This window comes from Lissotriton helveticus, chromosome 2_1 (assembly GCF_964261635.1).
Source record: "Lissotriton helveticus chromosome 2_1, aLisHel1.1, whole genome shotgun sequence".
NCBI classification, from domain to species: Eukaryota; Metazoa; Chordata; class Amphibia; order Caudata; family Salamandridae; genus Lissotriton; species Lissotriton helveticus.
This window is the reverse complement of record NC_136059.1, coordinates 1133710646-1133726535: the sequence shown is the minus strand read 5'-3', so window position 1 is coordinate 1133726535 and position 15890 is coordinate 1133710646. Positions and strand designations below refer to the sequence as shown.

General features: G+C 38.9%; 1 protein-coding gene across 1 annotated transcript in view; it reads left to right on the top strand.

Moving 5' to 3' along the window:
• Positions 1-15333, top strand: part of SH3GL2 (SH3 domain containing GRB2 like 2, endophilin A1) — an 803888-nt gene extending 788555 nt beyond the window's left edge. The window contains exons 8-9 of the mRNA XM_078675974.1: positions 12319-12446; positions 14002-15333. Of these exons, the coding sequence (XP_078532100.1) occupies positions 12319-12446; positions 14002-14201 (328 nt within the window). The 3' untranslated portion in view covers positions 14202-15333. The remainder of the gene's footprint in view (positions 1-12318; positions 12447-14001) is intronic.
• Positions 15334-15890: the final 557 nt, after the last annotated feature.

Below are 15890 nucleotides of genomic sequence, written 5' to 3'. Positions count from 1 at the left end.
GAAATTACAGCACACACCGTCCTGTGAAACGGCGGATCCTATCATCATCACCGCCATGGGACTCTGAGTCAGACTGCTGAATTCTGGGTCCTGTAGTTTCTGGTACCTACAGTATCAACTACATGTGGCGGAGCCCATTCGGGGGAGGAGCAGCCGCAACCAATCGTACAGCGGCAGGACATTTGAAAGTGTGGATTGTGTTTGTGTTCTTCATTTTCCACGGCGCTGACGAAGGCTCACAATGCCGAAATGCATTCGCCCTGGTGGAAAGGATAATTAAAGGCTTCCTATACCTGTTCCCGTGTGGGTCTCTGCCTTTTCATTTGTTGGGAAGGACTCTGGTGCATATATACATATATATGTGTGTGTGTGTGTGTATTTATATATATATTCACCTATAAGACCAAAAGTTACAGGGACGTTATAGTTAGGCTGACACTTCACTCATAGAAAACCAGAGAAATTCAGCAGTTATAGTTAGCTGAGCTAAGTAGAACTCACACCCTCGCAATGCACTGCTTATGATCTCACATATTACATCACTCATGACATGGTCAGTGACATTATTGATGACACCACTGTTGACATCTCAAATGTCATCACTGATGATAGCACTGATGACTTCTCAAATTACATCACTGATGACATCATCCAGTGATTGAGTGTTTTCTAAAAGTTACTGAGTGTTAAACATGTATACTAAGGTAAGTCACTGTCGAAGTGCCTGTATGGTTAAGTGAGTGGATGTGTAAGTGGTGTATAGAAAAGTGCTTGGGTATATAAGAGAGTGGGTGAAGAGAGGAACGTGTCAAGGATGTGTAATTGCGCCCACTTTGTTCACCCTTTACAGTAATGGACTGATCGAATAACTGCAGAGGTGATTCCCCTAAACTTGCTGGTCAAGTAGTGGCATCATTGCTTTTTGCCGATAATACCCTACTTATTTCCAAAACCCCAATGGGGCTTCAAAACATAGTGGACTGATTTGGAGTGGCCTCTGAGGAATTTGGACTAGAATTTAATACCATGAAAACTAAATTCATGGTATTCAACCCACATAAGTCATTTAGGGTTGTGATAAAGCTGGGCTCCATTTCATAAGAGCAGGTGAAGCAATTCGACTATCTGGGATTAAGCTGACTAATGTACAATCATGGGCTCCACAAACTGCATAAGCCTGCTCTCATTCCAACAGCTAAGTTCTGCTCTATTAAACAAACTGAGAAATTCAATTTATAGACTAGTGGCCCCAGTAACTCAAGTGTACCAAGCTCAGGCCATTGGAGTAGCATTGTATGGCACAGAGTTATGAGGCCAGAATAATGTAGGGGCCATTGAAAAAATCAAAAATTATTTTATGTGATCAGTCCTGGAACTCCCTCGAAAATCTCCCCTGATCCCTATGTGCTTGGACCTGGGCTTAAAGAACGTAGCACACGGGACTGATTTTAGGCCTCTTACATACTGGATTTGAGTCTGGTCAAATAGTTCACCACCACCTATGAAGAATCATTACTTGATGTATTAACAATCAATACTAAACGGAGTATACAGTGGCTCAATTTTATCAAGTGTTGGTTCTATAGACTGTGTTGCAAGCAATAGGGTAACCCAGTATCCCTCAGAAGGTTGTATAGACTAAGCCTGGGCATAGTTTGCGTAGCTTCACATAGTATACTTTCAACTTTGCGTAGTACACGTAGTCTGCGTAGCGTAGCTGATGACACTGTGTACTTGTCTGTACTGTGCAAAAATTGCATAATAAATGCAAAAAGCTTCCAGTACATGACCAGATATGATAAAACATGTATTTCTATCTTTATATGCTAAAGTGCATATAGTACTTTCACAATGGTGAAACTGAAAAATTAGCAAACAGTGGGAGATGTGATGATTTTGGGATCCTCCCTAACCTAGGGAGAGTACCAAACAGATGCCTTGAAAACAAAAAAGCACATCTTATTGAACGATTTAGTTGTGGTCCCATCCTCTTAGGACAAACCCAAACACAGTTATTGGCAAAAAAACATTCCCAACCAAAGGCCCTGCAAAGCATTATGGGATGAGATTAGCAGTGGGCAGTGAATATTATATAGTATACAATATCAAAAGAATTCTACAAAGAGCTGCAGTTCAACTGGTGGTTACTAGATGTCCCTCACAAGTCAAATGCAAATGCTTGATGAAAGGGTTTCAATGGTTTTGCATTTGACTCGTGAGGGACCTCTAGGGACGACCAGTGGAACTGCAGCTTGATGTAAGAATAATTTCAATGCTTTGCATTTGACTCGTGAGGGACATCTAGTAACAACTAGGTGAACTGCAGCTCTTTGTAGAATTATTTTGATATTGGATACTATAATATTCACTGCCCACTGCTAATCTCGTCCCATAATGCTTTGCAGGGCCTTTGGTTGGGATTGGTTTTTTGCCAATAACTGTGCTTGGGGTGGTCCTAAAATGATGGGATCACCACTGAAGTTCAACAAAATGTGCTTTTTGTTAATGCTCTTTGTGTTCAAGGCATCTGGTTGGTGCTTCCCCTAGGTTAGGGGGACCCCAAAATCATCAGCTCTCTCATTACCTAAAGTTTTCATTGTAAAAGTTCATTTTTGTGAATTGGTTATATGCTGTTAAGCATGTAAAATTGCTTTTTCAAAGCATCTGAGAATATTGTTGATTTAGATGCTACACTATGTGATTAAGCATAGTTTTGGTACTGTACTACGTGCAATTTGCAAAGTGCAAATTAGTACAAAGTATTAAGCCCAGTGCTAGTATAGACTGGGCATGAGTGAGTTTAGGACAAATCCCAGCTGTATACAAAAAAAAACTTGCCCATCCTTGTAAAGAGATATTGGCTTTATGTTAGTGAAATATGGCTAAATAAAGAAACTGCAGGGGAGTTGCCAAGGAGGTTCTTGGATTTCAAAGGTAAGATGCACTTAAAGGAATTTCTGGACCGTATAGAACCCCAGCTAGCAAAATCTTTATACTTGAAGTTCAGGTACAGCATCCTACCAGATAATGAAATATGTAATAAATGGAAGGGTGCTAATATCGTGACCATCTGCCCTTCATGTATGGGTAGACATGAAACCGAAGACCATTTTCCGTTCTTCTGTCCCAAGTACACTCCGATTAGAAGAACTTGGCTAATTCTGTTCTGTCGGATTTTAGCCACAAACCGTTTAAAAGACATTATTAGGATTTTAAAAAGTGACTGCACAGTGTGTTTAATCTTTACCTTGTCCAGATATTTGTTAAACGCTTGGAGACTAAGAATCAGGATGTTAAAATTAGTAATAGCCACTAAATCAAGTATTGAAGTACTGTAATGCCTTTGATTCTATGTTTTGTTCACCACATAAATAGTTTTAGGGATTTTATCAGTTTTAATATTAGGAAGTTTTATGAGGTTTTAATCACTGGTTGATCTGATTCAATCTTTATAATGAAATGTTTCATGGTAACTGGTTTGATGACATGGTGTACCCAACACTTTATTTAGCATTTGAAGTGTATACGATATAATGATGACATCAACCGTGACATAAACTCTGGCTAGCAGCCCTTTAATGAGCACTTTTCCTAGGTGATAGGGGAACTCCTTATCAAATTGTATCAGGAATTACTCATGTACTTGAATACTATCAATATCACTTTCAGAACGGGTGACTTGATGCTCCAATTTATGCCTGTATGATTTGATGTGCTTTTATGGTTTTTATAAAAATTGAATAAAGATATTTGTATTACTACTATAAGAGACTGTATACATGAGATAGTGGGTGTGGGATTTTTGGTATAAGTGAGCATGTGAGTGTGTCAGTGCGTGTATGAGTAAGTGAGTAGCTTTGTGAGTTTCTGGATAGTTGACTGAGTTGGTGTATCAGTGGTGGTAAATGGTGAATCAGAGGGTGCATGAGTGGATGAATGAGTGTTTGAGCAGATACATAAGTGTCTGTATGGGCGAGTGACAGGGTACATGAGTGGCTGTCTCTCTGTGGATCAATAGGTGTGCAAGTGGGTGTATGAGTGAGTGAGTGTATGAGTGGCTGTAAGTGTGAGTGTATGGGTGTTTGAGTGGTTGTATGGGTGAGCAAGTGACTGTGAGAGAGATTGTATAGGAATGTATGTGGTTCTCTCAGTCATTATATAGGTGATTGAGTATATGTATAAGTAACTGAGTGGCTGTGTGAATAATTGTATGGGTGAGTTAGTGGCTGGGGGAGTGAACTGTATGGGTGAGTGAGTAGGTGCATGGGTAACTCATTTACTGTGCCAGTAGCTGTATGGGTGTATGAGTGGGTGAGTAAGGTTGTCTATGTCTGTATGACTTAATTTGTTGCTGGCTGTGTTGGTAAGAGAGTAGGTGCATGAGTGGTTGTATATGTGAGTTAGTGGTTTCGATAGTGGCTCTATGGGTGAGTTAATGAGTTATTGGCAGTACAGATGAGTGATGAGATGTGTGAGTATTTGTAGGGTTCCGTGAATGAGTTTGTTAGTGATTGTGCAGGAATGGGAGTATGATGTGTTTTATGGGGTGGTAAGTGGGTGTGTCAGTGTTTCTCTGGATGATGTTGTCAGTGATGTCATATCAGATTTCATTAGTGATGCCATTTGAGATGCCTTCAGTGATGTCACTGATCATGTCTTGAGTGATGTAATATGTGAGGTCATAAGCAGTGCATTGCGGGGGTGCGAGTTAACTGCTGAATTTCTCTTGTTTTGTATGAGTGAATGTCAGCCTAACTATAACATCATAGTAACCTTTGCTTTTTTCAGTGAACTTCTAAGGTTTTTTTAAATTTTATTTCCTACCTATAATGTCTCTTCAACCTTTGGGTTTCCTAGTAAATGTCAAAGGTTTTTTAAATGCTAATTCTTAAGTATAGCGTCCCTTTCACCTTTGTTTTTTTAGTGATTTTTCGAACATTTTTCAAATTCTATTTCTAACTATAACGTCCCTGTAACTCGTTTTTTCAGTGAATTTCTAATTTTTTTAAATGCTAATTTCTAAGTATAACTTCCCTGTAACCATTGTGATTGTTCAGTGAAATTCTAAGGTTTGTTAAATGCTAATTCCTAACTATAACATCCCTGTGATCTTTGTTTTTTTAAGTGAATTTCAGCCACCACCACATTCAAAATGTATAAATGCAAAATGGATTATAACCAACACACTAAACACACTTCTATCTAAATGACTCTATAATGGCAGGTATAACTCCTAACTCCCTTAATATCTCTATCACACAGTGTATAACTCTTTAAGTGGAATCTGTGACTGCATACATCACTGTATCAGTAAGTTTCTCATTCACTGTATAAGTGTTTGAGTGGATCTGTGAGATTGTGCAACAGTCTATCAAGGGTTCTGCAATGAACTGCGTGTCTGTCTCAGTGCATCTATGAGCGGGTGCATTAGTTAATTAGTGGGTCTGTGAGTAGGTGCATGAGTGCCTTTGTGCATTTATAAGTATGTATATGCCTTTCTGACTGGATCTGTGAGTAGATACATGAGTGTCTAAGTGGGTGTCTGAGTGGGTGAGTGAATGGGTGCATGAGTGTCTGAGTGGGTCTGTGAGTGATTCTATGAGTCTCTCAGTGGGTCTATTACTGGAAGTGTGAGTGTCTGAGTTTTTCTGTGAGAGGGTATGTGGGTTTCTCAGTGAGACTGTGAGTGGGTGAGTGAGTCACTGAGTGTATAAGTGACTGGGTGCATATGGCTCTGAGTGGGCCCATGAGTGGGTGTATCCAGGCCCTGCCTCCAACTCCCCCCCCCCCCCCTGCCAGCAGCAAATAACACTGCGGCCAGGCCCTTGGCCCAAACACTTGCATGCAGCCAACCCCAAGCCACACACGGTTTTCTGGCATGCACAGGTCCTGACTGCATGCAGGTAGGCTTACTGACTTTGCCAAAGAATCACAATACCAAAATCTAAAAATATAAAAAGTGACCTTATTATCATCCTTTTCCCAAAAACATGAATATCTTTAATCTAGTGTACATTTCAGTATTTATCACAAAGCAGAATCTTTTAACAATGTTTACCTCCCAAATGCTGTAATAAAAACAACCACAAGAGAACCTTGCACTCCAGCCAAAGAGCATAGAGCTTCAGCTAGGAGTGATTAAAAAAAAACAAATTGTAAGCTCTCCTGGGGTCATTGTTTTAATGAACTAGAAGAATTTGTGTTTATTGTTGCTGGGGGTTTGCTTCACTTCCTTGTTGATGTGATAGCTGCCAATTGGATATCACCCCCTCGCATACTTTGCAGCATGATATATATAAACGTGTAAAGTATTAATTGCTCAAAAACTACTGAACAGATTTACACCAAATCACAAACAGCACTTTTTCCCGACCAAGATCCAGCTTTCTGCTAAATTTGGTGTACATCTGTTCAGTGGTTTGGGCTGTAACTGTGCCTAAAGTTCCTATGGAAAAAATGAATAGGGAAAATGTGTTTTGAGAACATCCACCCCCCTCCCCCACACACACACATTTTCCTCATTCCCTACTTGACTGATCACTCTGCAACTTTCCAGCAAGGATCTGAGGTGAAAAACAATTTGTTTTGACAAGTTTTGTGACGATACATCAAAGAAGACGTATGCAAACCAAAAGTGCATGTCACCAAGTCACATTTTTTGTCAAAAGTCTTTCACCAGGAAGATGACGGCCACTTCAAGGTGTATGGAAAATCAAGCTATTGTATCTAGGCAGCTACAGTACTATGTGTTTTGGCACAGTAGAACCCAAAACTCAACAGAGCTGAAAGGCCTCTTTGTACAGAGGCATGCAGCCTAAGTCCTCTTTGTACAGCAGTACACAGACTTTGATTACTTCAGAAAATCCTGTATGAATGTGGAGTGTCAGTGGAAGAAATCTGCATCAGATAGTGACCCCAGCATGTAAAGGAGACTATGCATGCTTAGAGCCAAGAAGGTCTACTTCTCCAACCTAATTCTGAGAAATCTGAGAAGAGCTTGACAGAACTCTTCATGTTTTTCAGGAAAATAACCAGGCCTAACTGTACCATGATCAGGGGATCACTTTTTGAAAAGGTTTCGTAGACAGTCTTCAACATTTCTCTATCAATGACGTGGATGATGTACATTGAAATGTTGAACAATTGCAACTAAGATCAGACCGGCAATCACCTAACACTAACCACATTCAGATTACCTGTCACATTTGGTAACTGACACGTTTAAAGCCTCCTCCCCCTGGACCCACATTAAATATAGATTATAAAAATAATTTTTCAAAATAATTGCCTCTGCCCCTTCTATGTGGAAAGCATATCTTTTTCAGAAGGGGTTGTTTTGCCCCCCTTTGTGATATGGGCATTAATTACCACACTCTTAAAAAGTAGCATACTTCCTTTGCAGAACCCTACCTGTACATGACTTCACCCACCTGATGTATCTTTTCTTATCAAAATTAATTTGTCAAACCCTGTTGGTTGGGGGTTCACAGGGCAGGTCACTTTTCACTAGTAACCTGAAGCCTGCCCTACTAGGGCTCTCAAAAACTGGTCTGAGTAGACTTTTTCCTCATTTTGTTCATGGGTTAGCACGAGTGAGCAGTCCAAGGCATCTCAGAAAGGTAGGGTAGTGGCTAGTGACTAGAACTCAAACAGTAACATATTAAGTACAGTAATTCAATGTCCAGCCTTAAGTTTGTCTTTTAAGAAAAAAATGAGTATTTTAATCACAAAAGAACTTAATATGGTATACACAGAATAAGCAGATCCACAAGGATTACCGGGTCTACAAGGTTCTCTACTGAATGAGAACATGGAAGTAAACACAATGAAATCTCTGGTACATGCTCACTTTCTTTTACACAAGCAGTTTCCTAATGTTCTGAGAACCATAGGTCAGTCTATAGCAAATGACTATTCAGTTCTTCTCTGGGCATAGCAATGTTCAATAAAGTGCCCCAGCGAACTCTGCTAGCCCAACATTTTAGTCAATGTCTCTCTGGCATATGGAATTACCTGATGTGGTGCACACTCGAAATTACCAAATGCAGGTGTGCGGGTAGACATGGCATCTCTTTCTATTCTCTTTGTTGTCAGCCATCTTGCAAGATAGCAGCTCCATGAAGACACCTCCAACTGTTTGCTGTGGAAACTTCTTCCTACTTCAGTTCACAGCACTGTTGTAATCTCAATAAAGGTAGAACCAGCACAAAGACCTTTTCTGGCTGTGCCACGGCAACTGCCTTTTTCAGGGCATCCATCTAAGTCAATCAGAAAATTGCAATTAAATCTTTAATTTGAAACTGCGGAATCACATTTTTTCAGTCTTGAAATGCCTCCATTGTTCCAATATCCTTTATTCTAGTATTTATTGGCTTACTTTGTACACAAGATGATGTAATAAATGGATCCCATGCACCTTTACCCATACTTCCAGAGGAACCATTTAAGCAGAATACTTACTCTTCAGTTACACCAACATACTCGCCATCTACCAGTACTTAATTTGTAAAAAAATAAGTGCCAGGGCCCTCGTCAAGAGGTCACTGCAGCTTGCACCATCCATTCCCCCTGTCAGGCCTGCCAATGACAGTACTAGCACACCTAGTCTCATTACACACTTATAAGTGTGACAACTGGGACTATTCCAGGCCATAAAAGCTATAAAAATGTCTTGGCCGGCAGGTATCAGTCATTGTAATGCATATTGAATTAATAAACAACTGTTAGTGTACTAATATATGAATTAGAATAACAGCGCCACCATGTGGCATACTGACGTAAGTGCAGGTGTTGGGAATTAAGTGCGGGCGCCGAGCACCGGAAACCACCAGCTCAAAATAAGCACTGGCACCTACTTTGAAAATAAGTGATAGAAGAAAATGTGTTGTTTTTGCCCCCAAAGCTTTGCACACACTTCTTCTCCCCTCCACCGCAGCCCCATCCTCAAGTGGCATGCATCAAATGGAATGAAGATCATCTATCCTTTAGAAAAAGCTGAAGAGACTTGAGTGTCCAGGATTCATCTCCATGCCAGAGGCAATTCCAGAAGTCCTGATTTATATGAGAAAAGCAATGTGAACATTTAGTGGTGCTTTCCACAAGTAATACACATCCATTCTACTTCTTTATTGAATTGTAATAGTAAAATTTGACTTGGATGGCTATTGCATGGCACTATGGTACTCGCGTAATAGGAAAGCAAAATGAAAAATATATAATAATTTCCTCCACATCCACATACTAATTATCCCTCCCAGACCTCTTTGCCTTAATCGTTGATTCATAATGATGTGAGGCAGTTATTCCAACTGCAAAAGCACATACATACGTGCCATTTATTGGAACTGATTTGACCCTTACATGAGGGGTATTTTTTATTTATCCCAGCATATATGACTGATTCAGAAACTTCCTTCGTCAACATCCACATTTGTCTTTTGTTAATAATCAATGTTCAAAATTGATGTATGGCTATGGGTGCTACTAGGAAGTATTAAATAAGACATGGGTGCCTATATTAAACTGTGTGTGGAGTAGGCTTTCTGCTCACAGTTGCTCTTGTGTTTTGCATGTAGCATAGAACAGTGGTATACCATCTGTAGATAAGGCAACAATAAGATTTTCGTTACATGTGAAATATACTCTTTAATGAATGACAATTGATATACTCTTTTTTCTTTAATTTAGTTATTGATATACAAACTGCTTCTACTGGTAATGTGTTTCTACCTATTTAGATGTTAAAATCTTCATTATAGGAGACATCAGGTATTCTTCAAGTTATGATAGTTACTGTACTAATTGGATGCACCCTGACATGTACATTGTATTAAATATGAATGAGTAATTTAAATATGTTTTGCCTTTATATACAGCATAATTTGCAAATTCCATGGGTATTTATAAATCAGACCCCATGGGCATATTTATAATACCACAACTGCTGCATAGTAACTTATTTTTCTTTTGATTACGTACATCTGACCCAAAACATAACTTCTTTAGACCTGAGTTTCAAAAATCCCTGCTGGAAAGATGGAAATGTACACTGATAGTTTTATCTTTGATTTACCTACTTTCCAAACTTTCCTTGAATTCACTCCAGGAGTATTTCAGGAAACTGCAACTATTACAGACTAAAATGCATGATCATTTACTCATTTCGAACTGTACTGTACCTGGCGAAAATTAAATGCAAACCTGCAATTCCAGTTGTTTCTTTTTCCCTGATGGATTAATATCTTTCACCACGGATAAATCACTTCCTTAACAACACCACAATTGGTCTTACTCCTGCCCTTGAAAGGCCAAAGGGCCGTTTTTAGAGTGTGATAGATCAGGAAAACTGCCAAAATTGTCAGCTATGTCTGCCATATTTAGAGTGACATTGATTTCAATGCACACAGTACAGTGAAGGGGACATCCACAACTTTTTTGGCAAATGCTCCGCACTTGTAAAACTCTTAAGGTCCTAAATCTGGTTGCAAATAGTGGCAGAAATGTTTTCGACCTGTCTGTAATCTTGAGATGCAACCTGTGTACTAATAGATTGCCCTGAAAAATCCCTTTTGAATGGGTGGTCACAGTAGGAACTGTCTAATGAATATTAATTATTCCGGTCACTCTTTGCGACCTCATGTGATTGGCTCCTATGAATACAAGAATGGTCACCTGCATAGAACCACAGACCACCTTCCCAGTGTCTGCATTTCCAAATGGGAAGCTTTTCATTGTGTAAAGCAGCCAGTGTTCCTAAAAGGAACCAGTGCTGCTTGCTTTAAAAAAAAAATACTTCCATTTTGGTGATTGTTGGGAGGGAAGGGAACATTCTTTAGACTCCTGAGATCTGTCTGCTCCTCTCCGAGGCAACACAACAAGATTTCCAAGGGGGAAGCTCTCCCCTAAGCACAGTTTTGCCTTTGTGAATCAGTTACCACTTCCCTTTGATAACTTTGTAGCTTTTGTAATGGTTTGCAACCACAATTGTAGTCACAAAGGTTTGATACATTTCACTGTGAATTGCAATTAGGAGGGATTGCCCCTTTCATTTCCCCCTCCTAATTTCTATTTGAAATGAGTCGTAAAATGCCTTTTCGATTTGAGAAAGGTTTTTCAATTCGCAAAAGGGGTTTATTACATAGAAAACTCCATGTATTAGTTGTAACCCTAATATTTTGCGTATTACAGGGTTTGTGGCTACTAAATTCCTTAGTACATCAAGATCTTAAAGTTTCTGTAAATGCATTTGCAGCTACAAATTCAAGCTGTGTGGAAGGATTTAAATGTGCATTCTTAAATAATGGTATTACTCACCGAATTATCACTTAGTTATGCATATCTCTTGATCGATGCTATTACCTTCAGGGTTGAATTATTCATAGTAAAACATTTGCAAATTATTATTACTGACTGTGCTGCAGCAGACACATTTGGTTTCATGTCTTGTTGTTTCTTTCATTCAGTCCAAATTCATGCTGTGATTGGTTCTCTTTTTTCTGAAATAGTAAATGAAAAACAATATGAGAAACATGCAATTAGAACAATTTAAAATCCACTGTAAATAATAAATGAATTACATATTTTGTTACACATGTGTGCTTTGGTTTAGTAATGTTCTTTAGCAATGATTTTGTAAAGTTCTTCAATGGAGAATCTGAATTCCACTGAAAACAATGCAATTGTTAAATGACAGCAGTGTCAGTTATTTCTTTGTCTCCCTAGGGTGTCTAGCCAGAAGGGATTGCTTCTGAACCTACCTTCTGGTATATAACAAATAGAATGGGGAGTATAATGAGTCAGGATGACCCTCAGTCAAATTTCAGAAATTTCTAATGAAAAGAATATGAAAAACATGATATGAAAACACTGTTAAATCAATTTTAAATAAGATATAAATTAAATATTTTGTTACGTGTCAGATATAAATTAAATATTTTGTTACATGTCAGATTTGCTTGATTCATGTTCTTTAGCAATGATGCTGTAAAGCTCTTTAATGGATAAACTGAATACTACTAGTAACAATGCAGTTGTTAGATTGCTGCATTGCCTGCAGTGTCTGTTCGTTCTCTGTCTCCTAGGATGCCTTAGGGTATTCAAAAACTATTAATTCTTCTTCTTTCTTCCTATCCCACAGTTCCATCCTTCTGAACGTTGTTATTGTTGTGTTTTCTTTTCTCAATTTAACTGTTATTGTATTAAATGTTATATTTTTTATATTTCTTATAATGAGCTGTGATAAGCAAAATGAAACTGGCTGCAAATAGCATCTTAATGCGCTTGAAGGGAATTACACTAAATGTAAGAACTTTTTTTCAGAATCAAAGAAGCTGCAAACCAACCCAGAAGGGAGTACCAGCCGAAGCCCCGCATGAGCCTTGAATTTGTTACTTCTGACAGTCAGCACAATGGAGGTCTTTCCAGTGCTGGGACTCCTAAACCAATAGGTAAATCATTACAGAAGGACAACATTGTTCATAAGGACACCTATTTCAGAAGGTCTCATACGTATGTCATTGATCAGTAATCTTATTAAGTGGTCCAGATTGTTATGCCAACTGCATAGCAATTGATTGAATTCATGATTTGCTTTTCATAGAAGATGACATTTTGCTTTGTTTTGATAGGGACATTTCATTATTGACATATTTTGTTTGCAAATATGAACCCACAGGGAGCATACAGTTTTACTGTGGCATTTTTACCAGATCATAGCTTTCAACATATTGATAGAAAAAAATTTGCCCTAAGTTCAGTGAGTGCCTTTTGCATGATTCAGAATATGCTGCCGATTAACATTAGCATATACTTAGCCTCACCTCCTATCAACATTAGCATATACTTAGCCTCTCCTATTGCAACTTGACTTCTTCATGCTCGGCTGCTCATTTGTGAGCAGATTGTACTCATATGTGAATGACACTGACAATCCTCTTTTCTCCTACCAGGTAATTGAAGTGATACTAAGCTCATTGTTCCACGTGTGATAATGTAATTGCACTCCAGGTTTTTTTGATCCCTTTTATTGGACTACTTGAAAATAAAATACAAATGTGGTAGAATACACTAGCCGTTGCATTATCTTGCAGGGTCTCACCAATAAATTCTTCAAATGACATTTAAATGTTGCTTTACAAGAACTAAAGCTGACATGCGATGTCTGTTTGAGACCTTTTGTTTTCTAACAATGGGCTTAAAAGCTGCCCATTGCTTACTATTGGTTGGCTCCATGGTCACTCTCATTTTCTTGCTTCTTATTGGTCAGCTGCTGTAGGCTTCTTTCCTCTTCATATGCTTGTCCTCTCATGATGCATAGCCACATTACTAATGCCCTCTCACTGATCATTTTTTCAGCAGTACATTTGTCTTTATGTTAAAGCATTCTACCAGAGTGTGTCTTTTTCAGCTGGCTCACTCATGTACATCTCTCCCCTCCTACTCTCTTTCCTTCACTCATCCACATTGTTGCCCCCAATTCCAGAAGGTCGCATAAGGATGTCATTGATCAGTAATAATGTTAAGTGGTTCAGATTTCTATCCCAACTGCATAAAACAGTGGAAATAATAAATATTTGTAACTGGAATTGAAACTTTATCTGTCCCACAAAAAGGGCCTCAATGGGAGAGGTATGTCTTGAAGGAAAGCAAGAATTTAGATATGTTAAAGGTCAACAGCTTATCAGAAGCAATTATCAGTACTGTTGCCCATTATCTCACCAACACAAGCAAATAAACGTACCCTCTGCTCATTCTGCCACCTTCAAGCCTTTACTGGATATAAGTATCCAACATCACCTTTTCTACCACATTGAGTCTCAATCCACATGCACAAATCTGAACCTTTACACTTGCATTTTATCCACTAAAATGGCAGCCCTATTACTGATTATTTCACGCATACCTGATTGCTTCAAGAATGCAGATTCTATAGGGATATTAAGTTTGAATGGATGGCTATTTGTAATATAATCACTTTATCAATATCCCTTTTTTTGTGTATAGGGACTCCACTGGATCAGCCGTGCTGCAGATCTCTGTATGACTTTGATCCTGAAAATGAAGGTGAACTTGGTTTCAAGGAAGGGGACATCATTACCCTCACCAACCAGATTGATGAAAACTGGTATGAAGGGATGCTTAATGGCCAGTCAGGTTTCTTCCCTATCAACTACGTGGAGATCCTGGTACCGTTGCCTCTCTAAGATGGATGGCTGTTCATCGTTCCCTCACTCTCCCCTCCAGATCTCACTTCCTGACCCTGGAAATTTATCACCATGCCATCCAAAAGTTCTGCTTATGACACGTAACAAGTGAAAGGCTCAATGGTTGAAGTTGCAGCTCCATCAGATAACTTTGGTTCACATGTGTTACAGGTGTATTACTTTAAAGTCTTAGGGGTATCTGCTGTATGACAGAGGGAAACACGCAAGCCACTTGTCTTTCTCATTCCATGGATATTGTCCTCACAAGTTTACTCTTACCTAACCAGCATTGTGTATTCTAATTTATTCTGGGTTTGTTATTGTTACTTGCATATATTTTATTCTTTAAAGGATATGTTACTCTTCTGGAAGGGTCCTGGTGCTTCTCTGACTGCACAATTAATTTGTTAATACAATTTATTCTGATAGAATGTGAAAAAGACCCACCAGTTAATGCTGTTTTAATGACATTGAAATGCATGATCCTCTGTATGAAGATTTAAGTTTGTGTCTTCCTACGCAATATGTGCATCCAGGAAGCCACCAACTATGAAAGAAACTCCTGAGAATATTCTTCATCTTGTTTGTACGCTGGTAAGACTTCTTCACAGGACACAATTTCATGAAAGTTTCAATTCCTGGGCAGACCTAGAGAGCCCTCCTCCCATAACCCATTAAAGGAACAGAAGGTGTTACATGCTCCTATTCATTGTACCTTCTGCTCTGTGGACATTATTGGTGCAAAATCTGCCCTCAGTGAGGACTAAAAAACATGTAAGCTTCGTGCCGAGTATTGAACGATTTGTGGCTGTATTCGCGAAATCTTGCCCGTCAGTTTGGATGTTGTTTTTCGGTTCGCTGTGCTCCCCGTTTCTCCTCTTACTTGGTGTATACAGTGTTTTGCTGAGCCTAACCATTTCTTTTTTGTAACTGTGATGCAAGTCCATTTTAGTTTAGCTCTCAGAGGTATATTTATCTAAATTGTACAGACTCCGATGGAGATTATTGTGCTGCTTTGGATGTGCCACGTCAGTAATTGTTCAAGCAAAATAAAGGCAATCCTTACTACTGTATGTATGAAGTATACTGTGGAAAGCATTGATGTTTCAAATAAACAATGCTGAGAAACCAAGAGGATGCTCATGCTGTCTTCTCTCTCTTTTGCTTTCTCTTTTTCAAAGTAATCCTCTTTATTTGCCATCCCTCACAAACACAACTCACAAATTTAAAAGGTGAGTGTCTCAGCGTGTGAATGAGTGGGTTGAAAAATGGACATTGTGCCAACATGGAATGGAGAAACAAGCATTAATTTTATATTTTTCATTGTACATTAATACAACATTTAACAAATAAATATTGCTCATCCAACTCTCCCAAATATGTTTTGCAACACATTTTGGATTTCCACCCCACCCGACAAGACTTATCCTTTGAGTAGCCTCCAACTAAAGACAACACTGTACGGTGTGGTAGGTTCTCTGGCCAAGGAAGTTACTGAAATTACAATTTATGAATAAATACAGGTTAGCCAAGGCTCCTGTAGCACATGGATTGGGGTAGGTTTGTTTGACTGAGACTGTTTTCAGGTGCTGGAATTAATATGGACCATTGCAGAAATGCAAAGGGAAACAAAGCTCCTTAGAAAAATACCTATGAAAAATGGCTAAGTCTGGGAAGATTGAATTTTCT